Source organism: Physeter macrocephalus, chromosome 1 (assembly GCF_002837175.3).
Source record: "Physeter macrocephalus isolate SW-GA chromosome 1, ASM283717v5, whole genome shotgun sequence".
Taxonomy (NCBI): domain Eukaryota; kingdom Metazoa; phylum Chordata; class Mammalia; order Artiodactyla; family Physeteridae; genus Physeter; species Physeter macrocephalus.
In genome coordinates, this window is record NC_041214.2 from 111,789,288 (window position 1) to 111,801,204 (window position 11,917).

The 11,917-nt window shown below is 37.3% G+C and overlaps 1 protein-coding gene across 12 annotated transcripts in view; it reads left to right on the forward strand.

Annotated features, from left to right (window-relative positions):
• The window catches only part of SENP7 (SUMO specific peptidase 7), a 152,664-nt gene that overhangs the window by 106,133 nt on the left and 34,614 nt on the right, over positions 1-11,917 (forward strand). For 11 of the 12 annotated variants that reach the window (XM_007105434.4, XM_007105431.4, XM_007105435.4 and 8 more), the window contains 4 exons: positions 4,692-4,873; positions 6,298-6,637; positions 7,469-7,626; positions 11,320-11,466. In XM_007105434.4, coding sequence (XP_007105496.1) covers positions 4,692-4,873; positions 6,298-6,637; positions 7,469-7,626; positions 11,320-11,466 — 827 coding nt within the window. The remainder of the gene's footprint in view (positions 1-4,691; positions 4,874-6,297; positions 6,638-7,468; positions 7,627-11,319; positions 11,467-11,917) is intronic. The other variant, XM_007105432.4, reaches the window with a different exon arrangement.

An 11,917-nucleotide genomic window follows, 5' to 3' on the forward strand; every position in this document is an offset into this window, starting at 1 on the left:
GCTTCTCTTGTTGTGGAGCACGGGCTCTATGTGCATAGGCTTTAGTAGTTGTTGCACACAGGCTCAGTAGTTGTGGCTCGTGGGCTCTAGAGCGCAGGCTCAGTAGTTGTGGCATGTGGGCTTAGTTGCTCCGCGGCATGTGGGATCTTCCTGGACCAGGGCTTGAACCCATGTCCCTTGCATTGGCATGCGGTTCTTATCCACTGCGCCACCAGGGAATTCCTTACGGTTTTTGTCTTGTAATTTACTTCTGATCTCATAGTGTTGTGGTCGGAAAAGATGCTTGATATGATTTCAATTTTCTTAAATTTACCAAGGCTCTCTGTGGCCCAGCATGTGGTCAGTCCTGGAGAATATTCCATGTGCACATGAGAAAAATGTGTATTCTGCTGCTTTTGGATGGAATGCTTTATAAATATCAGTTAAGTCCATCTGGTCTAATGTGTCATTTAAGGCCTGTGTTTCCTTATTGATTTTCTGTCTGGATAATGTGTCCATTGATGAAAGTGGAGTGTTAAAAGTCCTCAGTATTATTGTGTTACTGTCATTTTCCCTTTCATGGCTGTTAGCATTTGCCTTATATATTGAGGTGCTCCTTTGTTGGTGCATATATATTTACAATTGTTATATCTTTTTTTTGGATTGATCCCTTGATCAATATGTAGTGTCCTTCTTTGTCTCTTATAACAGTGTTTACTTTAAAGTCTACTTTGTCTGATATGAGTATTGCTACTGCAGCTTTCTTTTGATCTTCATTTGCATCAAATACCTTTTTCCATCCTCTCACCTTCAGTCTGTATGTGTCCCTAGGTCTGAAGTGGGTCTCTTGCAGACAGCATATGTATGGGTCTTGCTTTTGTATCCATTCAGCTAGTCTTTATGTCTTTTGATTGGAGCATTTAATCCATTTACATTTAAGGTAATTATTGATATGTAAATTCCTATTGCCATTTTCTTAATTGTTTTGGGTTTGTTTTTGTAGGTCTTTTTTCTTCCCTTCCTCTCTTGTTCTCTTTTCCTCTGGTTGGATGACCATCTTTAGTGTTGTGTTTGGGTTGCTTTTTCATTTTCTTTGTGTGTGTGTGTGTGTATCTATTGTAGTTTTTGGGTTTGCTATTCCCATGAGGTTTAGATATAGTAGTCTATACATGTATAGGTTGTCTTAAATTGCTTTCCTGCCTAGAGAAGTTTCTTTAGCATTTGTTGCAAAGCTGGTCTGGTGGTGCTGAACTGTCTTAGCTTTTGCTTGTTTGTGAAGCTTTTGAATGAGAGTCTTGCTGGGTAGAATATTCTTAGTTGTAGGTTCTTCCCTTTCATCACTTTTAATATATCGTGCCACTCGCTTCTGGCCTGTAGAGTTTCAGCTGAAAAGTCAGCTGATAACCTTATGGGAGTTCCCTTGTATGTTACTTGTCGTTTTTCCCTGGTTACTTTAAATATTTTTTTCTTTATCTTTAATTCTTTTCAGTTTGATTACTATGTGTCTCAGTGTGTTTCTTCTTGGTTTATCCTGCCTGGGACTCTCTGCTCTTCCTGGACTTGGGTGAATGTTTCCTTTCCCATGTTAGGGAAGTTTTCAGCAATTATCTCTTCAAATTATTTCTCAGGTCCTTTCTCTCTCTCTTCTCCTTCTGGGACCTCTATAATGTGAATGTTGGTATGTTTAATGTTGTCCCAGAGGTCTCTTAGACTGTCATTTCTTTTCATTCTTTTTTCTTTATTCTGTTCCGCGGCAGTGATTTCCACCATTCTGTCTTCCAGGTCACTTATCTGTTCTGTTATCTCCTCGGTTATTCTGCTATTGATCCTTCTGGTGTATTTTTCATTTCAGTTATTGTATTGTTCATCTCTGTTTGTTCTTTAGTTCTTCTAAGTCTTTGTTAAACATTTCTTGCATCTTCTCCATCCTTCCCTCCATTCTTTTTCCTTGATCCTGCATCTTCTTCAGCATCATTATTCTGAATTCTTTTTCTGGAAGGTTTTTTATCTCCATTTCAGTTGTTTTTCTGGGGTTTTATCTTGTTCCTTCATCTGGGAAATATACTTTTGCCATTTCATTTTGTCTAATTTTTTTCTTAAAAATAAATTTATATATGTATGTGTGTATTTATTTATTTATTTATGGCTGCATTCGGTCTTTGTTGCTGTGCACAGGCTTTTTCTAGTTGGGGCGATGGGGGGCTACTCTTTGTTGTGGCGCATGGGCTTCCCATTGCGGTGGCTTCTCTTGTTGTGGAGCACGGCCTCTAGCTGTATGGGCTTCAGTAGTTTTGGCATGCGGGCTCAGCTGTGGCTCACGGGCTCTAGAGTGTAGGCTCAGTAGTTGTGGCACATGGGTTTAGTTGCTTCGTGGCATGTGAGGTGTTCCCGGACCAGGGCTCGAACCCGTTCCCCTGCATTGGCAGGCGTATTCTTAACCACTGCGCCACCAGGGAAGTCCTTATTTTGTCTAATTTTCTGTGATTGTAGATTTCGTTCCACAGGCTGCAGGATTGTAGTTCTTGCTTCTGCTGTCTGCCCTCTGGTGGGTGAGGCTATTTAAGAGGCTTCTACAAGCTTCCTGATGGGAGGGACTGGTGGTGGGTGGAGGTGGGTCTCTTCCTTCTGGCCGGCAGGGTTGTGCTCAGTAAAACTTTAATCTGCTTGTCTGATGATGGGTGGGGCTGGGTTCTCACCCTATTGGTTGTTTGGCCTGAGGTGAACCAGTACTGGAGCCTGCAAGCTGTTTGGTGGGGCTAATGGCGGCCTCTGGATGGGCTCCCACCAGTGGGTACTTCCCAGAACTGCTGGTTCCAGTGTCCTTTCCTCCACAGTGAGCCCCAGCCACCATCCACCTCCACAGGAGACCCTTCAGTTATAGCAGGGAGGTCTGGCCCAGTCTCTTACGGCATCACTCCTTTTTTCCCTGGGTCCTGGTGTGCACAAGACTTTGCGTGTGCTCTCCAAGAGTGGAGTTTCTGTTTCTCCCAGTCCTGTGGACGTCCTTTGATCAAACCCCACTAGCCTTCAAAGCTAGATTCTCTGGGGACTTCTTCTGTTGTTGGACCCCCAGGCTGGGAAGCCTGATGTGGGGCTCGGAACTTTCACTCCTGTGGGATAACTTCTGTGGTATAATTGTTTTCCACTTTTGGTTCGCCCACTTGGCGGGTATAGGATTTGAGTTTATTGCTGTTGCGCCCCTCCTACCATCTTGCTGTGGCCTCCTCTTTGTCTTTGGATGTAGGGTATTCTTTTTTTAGTAGGTTCCAGCGTTTTTTTGTCCCTGGTTGTTCAGCAGTTAGTTGTGATTTTGGTGTTTTCATAAAAAGGGGATGCACTCGCGTCCTTCTACTTCACCATCTTGAGCTAATCCCTCTTCAGTTTTTGCTGTAGCATTTATGTTTAGAAATGCTAACTTGATATGGTATTTATAAGTAGAAATTATCTTTGACTACCTTTACAGTTTACAGAATTACAAATAAAATTTATTGTGCTTTTCAAAATACTGTGTTGATAATTTGGGGATAGTTTATTTTCCTGGGGGGAGGGAGTTAAGGGTGTTGTCTTTGGAAATTGGAAGACTGTTGACAGTCTTGGAGTTTTTGCCCTCAGTCCCGTCCCCATGCCTGCCTTTTAAACAAAGACAAAGAGAAATTATGAATGTTAGTTATTAGATGTTTATAAAGCTAGAGTAAGAGCAAGAATAGTTTGAGGAGAAGGTGTATAGTGTTGAAGAACTTTGAGTGAATGGAGGGGTCAGGCCATTTAGTGTTACATAGATTTTAAGTTACGAATTAAAGCAAGCTGCTTTGGGACTTGCTTTGTGTGAACTCTGAGTTGGTACTTGTATGGTATAGATTCAGAGAGCAAAATAATTCAGGATAACCTTCAGTTAGTTAGGATAACCCTCAGTTAGTTAGGTAGAACCTTTTGGAAGGTATTTTTGTACAGCACATATATTTGATAACTGAAATACTAAGCAGGTTTCTTAATACTTGATATGGGTTTCAAAATAATGCTTTCTTGACTTAAAAAAGGGAGTACTTCCTTTTCTGTAGGGTAATAAATTTATTGGAGGTTTAAAATTATAGGGTCTTGATTTTTTTTTAGAAAAAGAAATAAAGGAAATTGTTAGCCTTATGAATAATTATTTATCACAGTCACCTGCTGAGGAAAGGTATTTTTGCTCCTTTTAAAAGAGCAGTGATCAATACTCTTTCAAATTATTGTCCCTTTTCATTAAAAAAAAGTATATATAAAACTTACATTTAAAAAAGACAACTAATTGCTAAATTAATTGTAATTTCTAAATTAGTTGTAATTTCTAAAATCACAGTGAATTTAAAAAACATTTTAAGAGACTAACTTTCAGAATTTTATTAAGCCTTTATTTTTGTATCATAGTAAAATGCAGTTATGGGAAAAGGAAAAACATGGTTTGGTTGCTTTGCTTTGGTTACTAAAGAATACTACCTTTTAATATAGTTCCCATATCTTATATTTTTTGTACAATGAACATTTGCTTTGTGTATGCAGTTTAAAATGGAATATGTCTTATATTCATCCATGTCAGTATGAGAATTTAGCAGTGGACTATGAAAAAACTAGCTTTGAAAGTAGTATAGTAATTTTGATGATTTTATTTGAGCTCTTCTAAATGGGATCCTTTCTTTACTTTTTGGCCATATTTATGTCTCTTCTGTTTTTTTAAGACCTCAATAGGGGAAGTAGAGGTTGTGATCATCTTGAAGAGGGGAGCAGAAACAAGGATAATACATATTCTGATTCAAAAATGGAACCCACTCTGATTTCTAGGAAGAGAAAACAAAGGCTTAGAAGTAATTTACCTGGTTCTCTTAATCCCACTTCTTTGTATAAGTCAGCAGAACAGACAGTAAGTAGAGGTATTTAGATGTCATATGAAATAATTTGTGCTATGATAAAAATGAATTGACTGTGGCCAAATAATGTTCTCCTGGCTTTCTGCTTTTATCATCATATTTCTTTCTTTTCTTTGCCTATTTTTTTGATTCTGTTTATTTTTTAAAAAATACTTTAAATACAACTTTTTTGCAGTAATACAGTTATGGGAACAAATTTCAAATACAGTCATCACTCAGTATCTACATAGTATTGGTTCCAGGACCCTGTACATACCAAAATCCATAGATGCTTAAATCCCTTATATAAAATGGTGTAATATTTGCATATAATCTACATCTTCCTGTATATTTTAAATCATCTCTAGATTACTTATAATAATTAATACAATGTAAATGATATGTAAATGGCTATAAATACAATGTAAATGCTATGTAAATAGTTGTCTCTGCATGGCAAATTCAAGTTTTGCCTTTTGTAAATTTCTGGAATTATTTTTCTGGAAATATTTACTATTTGCAGTTGGTGGAACCTGCGGTTGGTGGAACCTGCGCGTACAGAGGGCTGACTGTATTATGAACAAGTAAAAATGTTAAAAGTATTTCTCCTCCGATAACCAGCCCTTAGTTAGTAGTTTGGTGTGTATCTTTCAGACCTGTTTCCTTTTTTCCCCCCTTTATTATAACCAAATACTATTCATATTGTCTAGTCAATTGCTTTTTTACTTGCTCTGTGAAATTATTACCTGACTTATTTTATCAGTAGTAATTTACTTCCGATTTCTATAGACATCTCTTTTTCCAGAGTTTAGGGAGTTTGTTTTAGAGAATTACCATACATACATTAATGTATACATTACTTTTTTCAAAGACTTAGTATGCAGTTAACAATAAAAGTATGAGGAGACAGTTTTTTGAGTCCTTTGATTCACAAGGCATTTCAGGACTTCGCTGTGCCTTTGAGTTAAAATTATGAACATGATTTAGATTTATGCAGTAATAGAGATGTGAAGGCAGTGATTGATTTTCATAATTTTTCATATTGTTATCCTCTTAAGTTTTAAATTTTTTTGTTACTAAAGTCATATGATGTCAAATGTCCTCTTTTGCAAAATAAAACTGTAAAAAAAATGCCTCTCATTTAAAGTTGACAAGACTGTGGAAGACCTCTGAACCACTTGTAAATATGGGAGTTTCTCCTTCCCATCCTTTTGAAAAATGTTTAGGCATCTGATTGGACAGACCAAACTCTATATATTTGAGAGACACTGGCAAGAGTAATGTAGTATAATTGAGTAGTTTTCTACCCCTATAGTAATAGAAATGATACAAAATTTTTACTTTTATATTCTCCTTTAGGAATTTAAACTTAAAAAACCTCTTTATGTTAGCCAAATTTGAAAAATGCTAATTTTTGTATGCATTTATTTATGTTCAGAAAGAACAAGAAAATGACCCAACAGTATCCACTGAGTTGGAAAAGTCAAGTGAAAACTATCAGGAGGATCCAAAACTGCTTGAAGAAATTATGCTTGAACCCATAGAAAGTGATTTTACTAAACTATCCTCACTTTGTAGTCAGGAGTTGGCTTTGAGTGCTGCTCCCCAAATCACCTCTGAATGTTCAACCACTAAAACTTTTGAGAGCTCTATTTCTACTGATACTGTGGGGAATTGTCCTGTGGTCGAGAAGGATGAGAATGAATTGAACACAATAGAAAAACCTGTTTTAAGTGAACATAGTGAAGGGAACCAATCATTTATCTCTGCTGAACCAAGTAAGTAACATGAGGATAATAATTTTCTCTCCTCTACTTATTTGTTTTCTTTCTCCTCTCAAACAAATTTTGCTAGGCAATAAGTTATTTATTACATCATTGTGGAATATATTAACTTCAGAAAAAAAGGCTTGGGGTTTTGGGACTTTCTTCATTTATTTTGTAATATTGATTTAGGTAAGGAATGGAGTACTTGGAAGCAGAAGTAATTTTTTTTTTAGAATAGTGTACTGTAATCTCATCAGTAGTTTTTTATAAGTTTCTGTAAGGACCATTATTATTGTCATTTTGGTTGATTAAGCTGAAGTACAGAGCGTTTAAGTGCTGTTTAATTATTGTCATTAATTTCGATTTAATTAATTAATTTTGATTTTTTAATTTTCCAGTATTTGATGCAGTCACATGGTACAAAAAAGGTTCTAAAGGATATCCAGTGACTGGTCTCCCACATCTTTCCCTAGCCATCCATTTCCCCCTCCTAAAAGCAACTAACGTTACAGGATTTAAAGTACAATTTAGAATGATGGCATAATAACATTATTAGAACTAGAATTTGGTCCTAAGTTCTCCTCATGGCTGTATCCATTTTTAAATATCTTCGTTCTCCAGAAGGTAAGGTTGCAGGTAACTGCCAAATAATAGCGCTGATGTGGAAACATTGTATGTGACTAGTATAAATTAGATAATGAATGATAGGCCAGTTTCTAAATTGAATAAAGTTAGATGATTCAGTTCAGTGAGATTATGAACGATATATTGCACAAACTACAAAGTTCTCATTTTATATATGATTATTGTGACACATTTAAAAAGTACATTTTACCTTTTTAGTTGTTGTTTCCAGTGATGAAGAAGGACCCGTTGAACATAAAAGTTCAGAAATTCTTAAATTACAACCTAAGCAAGATCATGCCATCTCTAATGAAAGTGAGAGTACTTCTGAGCAAGCAGTGTCAGAACTACCACTGATTACATGTGAATCTGTACGGGTAATTTATTTCTGTCTTCTCACAGATTAACAGTGAAATATACACCATTGACTAATGATTATTTTTTGTTTCCATCAAGCAGAATATTATATAAAAATTATGAATTTTCTTAGTTTGAATTTTGAGACAACTTTCATATTAGTTTGAGGGAAGTATGTAATTGTCTTTATTTGAAGTGAAAGGCTTAATACCATTTTTCTTCTGGCCATTTTTTTTTTTTTTTTTTTTTTTTTTTGTGGTACGCAGGCCTCTCACTGCTGTGGCCTCTCCCATTGCAGAGCACAGGCTCCGGACGCACAGGCTCAGCGGCCATGGCTCACAGGCCCAGCCACTCCGCGGCATGCGGGATCCTCCCGAACTGGGGCACGAACCCGTGTCCCCTGCGTCGGCAGGCGGATTCTCAACCACTGTGCCACTAGGGAAGCCCTCTTCTGGCCATTTTTATTTTTTCAGTCTAAATATTCTGACTTGAATATTTATTCTCATGGCTCTCATTGGACATCTAAGTACTTTATCAAAACATTTTCTAGAATTAAACAGTTTCCAGTATTTGTCTGGTCTTACAGTACAATGGTGACTTGGAATTATTCCTTTCCCTCACATGCTATTAAGGCAGCATGATAGAGGAAAGAACCTGACTTCTGGAGATATACAGATCTGTGTTCAAATCCTGGCTCTGTCATTTGGGCAAGTCCCTTAACTTCCTTAAGCCTGAGTTTCCTTATATACTAAATGATGATAATAACACCTAATTCACAAGATTATTTTTTGAGTATTAAGTGAAACAACATATGAAAGCATTTAGAACAGTGTCACAAACCTATCAGTTTGGTAAGTACTGTGTCTCTTCCTCTTACAGAAAATAATAAGTGGAAGTGTCTGTTGGTTTAATGTCAGCCAGTGGTGTTTTTGACATATATACAGCTCTAAAGTAAGGTTCAAGTTATTTATTGTCAGTATTCATTCATATTATCAGCTCTGATTATCCTATTTTAAAGAAATGATTATTGGTAGACCACCAGTGCAGAATTATGGTTAACTTCTGTTGGTGGTTCTTTTTGTGTGTGTTATGAGGGCCTCTCAGTGCTGTGGCCCCTCCCGCTGCGGAGCACAGGCTCTGGACGCACAGGCTCAGCAGCCATGGCTCATGGGCCTAGCTGCTCCGCGGCATGTGGGATCCTCCCGGACCGGGGCACGAACCCGTGTCTCCTGCATCGGCAGGCGGACTCTCAACCACTGTGCCACCAGGGAAGCCCCTGTTGGTTGTTTTTGAATAATGTCAGAGGCTGTTATTCTATATAGTGTGGTGAAGAATTTGGTCAGTTCCATGAAAACAGTCTGATGGGCTGATTAGTGTTTCACGGGTGTTTCTTTCTTTTTTTTAAAAAATTTATTATTTATTTATTTAATTTTTGGCTGCGTCGGGTTTTATTTGTGTCATCTTCATTAAGGCATGCGTGATCTTTCATTGCGGCGCGTGGGCTTCTCTAGTGGTGGTGTGCGGTTTTTCTCTTCTCAAATTGTGGTGCGTAGGGTACAGGGCGTGTGGGTTCTGTAGTTTGCGGCACGTGGGCTCTGTAGTTGAGGCTCGCGAGCTCAGTAGTTGTGGTGTGTGGGCTTAGTTGCCCTGTGGCATGTGGGATCTCAGTTCCCTGACCAGGGGTCGAACCTGAGTCCCCTGCATTGTAAGGTGGATTCTTTACCACTGGACCACCAGGGAAGTACCTCACGGGTGTTTCTGTTGCATTTGGTACTCCATAGAGAGATTACCTCAGGAATTGTGTTCTGAATTTTTGTTAAAATGTAACAGTTGTTGCCCAGTTGGGCCAATAGCCTTCTTCATGGCTTAGTTGTATTTGTAATTAAAACAGTGTTGATAATGAGTTCAAAATTCTAAATGAATTACAGTTCCCTTGGCAGTATATAAATTGACAATACAGTATGAAATGACTATGTTAAAGGAAAATGACATCTCTTGTAGAACTGACAGCATATGATCACAGCCAAGCAGCAAATAATGTAGAGATCTACCAAAATCTATAAGGCAGAATAAACCTCCACACCCTCCCTTGTTTCCAATTTTAAATGAAGTTATGAGAAACATAGATTGACCATTTTTAAGAGGCAGTTAGTCTTTACCAAATGTGAGGCCCAATAAGGAATTCTTTCTAATCCATCTTCTCATTTTAAAACTTAAAACACACAGGCAGTTATTTGACTGATTAGAACCATCTGTAGTTGATTAGATTCCCCCTTTTTTACTTAGGGGATAAGAAGCAATAAGTAAGCAGTAAGCAATAAAAGCTGAGAATGAAAAAGCAATTCTTTTAGGCAGGTAAATGGCATTGTGAGCTGGGTTAAAAATAATGAGTAATGTGCATGTTTCAGGTGAGGATTAGTCAAATTTTCTAGAGGTAGGAGGAGAGTGAGTACACATGCATAATTGCTCTAGTAGTAATTTATTTGGTTATTAGTGATGTTAAGGTTAAAGAGGGATAATGTGTAACAGCTAGGCAAATGTGGAGTGGAAAAAGTCATCTGAAAGCAGCTTAAAACTCCAAAGAGATGGTGAGAAATTGCTGCTGCTGATACTGCCTGGTAGTCTGTTGTAATTTAAAAGCAGAGTTGTGAAGTTTTTGAGCAGAAGTGGTATGATTTTTGAGGTTTTAGGCAGCTGGTTGGCTATCCTCCGCCATAGTGCATATAGTAAAGTATATAGATTTGATGTAACAGGCGGTTCTTAGGCACTTATATTCCTTCATTGCTCACTAAAAGTGCTATAGCTGAGAGCATTGTCTCGGTTTATGGAAGCAATTTTCTGTGCTTGAAATAACCCTTGACCTGGAGTTAGAAACCTGCATTTGTCTTAGTTTTGCTTCTTACTAACTGCATTACCATGGGCAGGTCACTTAACCAATCCAAACATATATTAACTCTACTTATAAAATACAAAAAAACACACAAAAACTTGCCCCATGGGGTGGTTGTGGTGATTAAGAGAGATAATGTATTTAAAAACTCATTTTAAACTAAACATTATATAAATTTTAATTTATTTCTGTGGAGTTAAAAATGAATAAAGCCTATTAGAGAATACTGACTTTGAAATGGCTTTGATACAGAGGAGGATGTATTTCTGGAACTTAGACCTATGGAATTAATTTAGGATTCAGCTTTTTAGAGTAATTTTCTCAAAGTAAACATATACTTTAAAAAATTTATTTAATTTTGGCTGCTTTGGGTCTTCCTTGCTGCGCGCCGGCTTTCTCTTGTTGCGGCGAGCGGGGGCTACTCTTCGTTGCTGTGCGCAGGCTTCTCATTGCGGTGGCTTCTCTTGTTGCGGACTACTGGCTCTAGGCGAGTAGGCTTCAGTAGTTGTGGCACGCGGGCTCAGTAGTTGTGGCACATGGGCTTAGTTGCTCTGCGGCATGTGGGATCTTCCTGGACTAGGGCTTGAACCCGTGTCCCCTGCATTGGCAGGCAGATTCTTAACCACTGCACCACCAGGGAAGTCCAACCATATACTTTTTAAGGAAAAAAATCTAGATAACTATTTCTTCACAGTAAGAACAGTGTAAAATCCTTCACAGATTCATTAATAGTAATTTAAAGAAGTATTTGACTTTGAAAATCATCGTCAGCATTTATATAATACTTAGGTTTATATGCATTTTATAATTTTTTCCTTGTTAGGCTTCATCTGAATTATGTCCATATAATCCTGTCATGGAAAACATTTCCTGTGTTATACCTAGTAATGAGATGGATCTACAACTGGATTTTATATTTACTTCTGTTTATATTGGTAAAGTAAAAGGAACTTCTAAAGGTTGTGTTACAGTAAGTATATATATAATTTTTTAGCTTTGCTTTTTGGACAGGGCATTTGCAGATTGTCTTCTCTTTTTTGAGTGCAAATGAAAATAGAATTGAGATTAATTTTATATAGGACATTTTGAATATGTCATTATACCTATTTTGAAACATGTCTTTACTTGTGAAATCTTGAAACCATAGAGGAATGCCCTAAAATCATATCTGTAATCTGGCTACTCTAATGAGGATTATGTATGAAAAAAATCATATGTAACATTGGTATTCTTTGGGCTCTAAAACTTACTTGATGGTAAAGTAAATTTTTCTTTAGGATAGAGTTAATAGCAAAAAGAAGAAATCTCATTTTGATGGTTTAAATTGTTCTCCAGATTCCCAAACTTGTTATTTAAGGATCTCCAAGAATAGTTCCTATTCTTTTTTTTTTTTTTTTTTTTTTTTTTTTTTTGTGGTACCC